Below are 831 nucleotides of genomic sequence, written 5' to 3' on the forward strand. Positions count from 1 at the left end.
GTACCCCGGCGGTGGAGCGGGCACGTACCCCGGCGGTGGAGCGGGCAGGTACCCCGGCGGTGGAGCGGGCACGTACCCCGGCGGTGGAGCGGGCACATACCCCGGCAGTGGAGCAGGCACGTACCCCGGTGTTGGCGCCCCCACGTACCCCGGCGTAGACGCCGATATGTACCCTGGTGTTGGTACTGGTGCCGGAACGTACCCCGGCGGTGGCGCATATCTGGGAGCACCCTTCTTGCGCCGCTCCTTTTGGACCGCTTTCTGTACAATTTTATTTATTTGCTAAAACAAGAAATATATATATATATATTTTATATATATACATATATGTGCGTACTTACTTTTTGATTAGCGTAGCACTCTTTTTTTGGCGGTAGCGGAGGCGGTGCCAGAGCCGGGGTCGGTGTCGGTGTCGGTTCTAAACCCGGGGCCGTTGTCGGTGCTGAAACCCCGGCTGTTGATGCTGCAACCGGTGATGGAGCGGGCACGTACGGAGGCGCCAGTACGTACCCCGGCGTTCCCGGCGCATAGTGGGGCGAATCTATCAAAAACCGGATATTGGACGAAAAAATGAAAAACGTATAATTCAAATTTTGATAAGATTTTATGTTAATATATATCCTAAACTATAAATAAATGTGCTTATAATTGATTTTATCCCTTGTTATTTTTTCAAAATGATCTGATAATGTATGACATTTTCGTGAATACTAAAATTCTAGTAATTCGATAGGTTACTTTCTAAAGTCTCCGCCGAAAGCATAACTGCGAATATGAGTTAAATGCATATTAGAATTTATTTATTAGGATCAGTATTTAATGATCGGCCTG

At 48.0% G+C, this 831-nt stretch overlaps 1 protein-coding gene across 1 annotated transcript in view; it reads right to left on the reverse strand.

Annotated features, from left to right (window-relative positions):
• Positions 1 to 28: 28 nt before the first annotated feature.
• LOC112467881 (leucine-rich repeat extensin-like protein 3) overlaps positions 29 to 831 on the reverse strand; it is a gene marked incomplete at both ends in the record, with an annotated part of 6,095 nt that continues 5,292 nt past the window's right edge. The window contains 2 exons of the mRNA XM_025036767.1: positions 29 to 261; positions 342 to 541. Coding sequence (XP_024892535.1) covers positions 29 to 261; positions 342 to 541 — 433 coding nt within the window. The remainder of the gene's footprint in view (positions 262 to 341; positions 542 to 831) is intronic.

This window comes from Temnothorax curvispinosus, unplaced genomic scaffold (assembly GCF_003070985.1).
Source record: "Temnothorax curvispinosus isolate PA1 unplaced genomic scaffold, ASM307098v1 QBEX01017844.1, whole genome shotgun sequence".
In the NCBI taxonomy this organism is placed as follows: Eukaryota; Metazoa; Arthropoda; class Insecta; order Hymenoptera; family Formicidae; genus Temnothorax; species Temnothorax curvispinosus.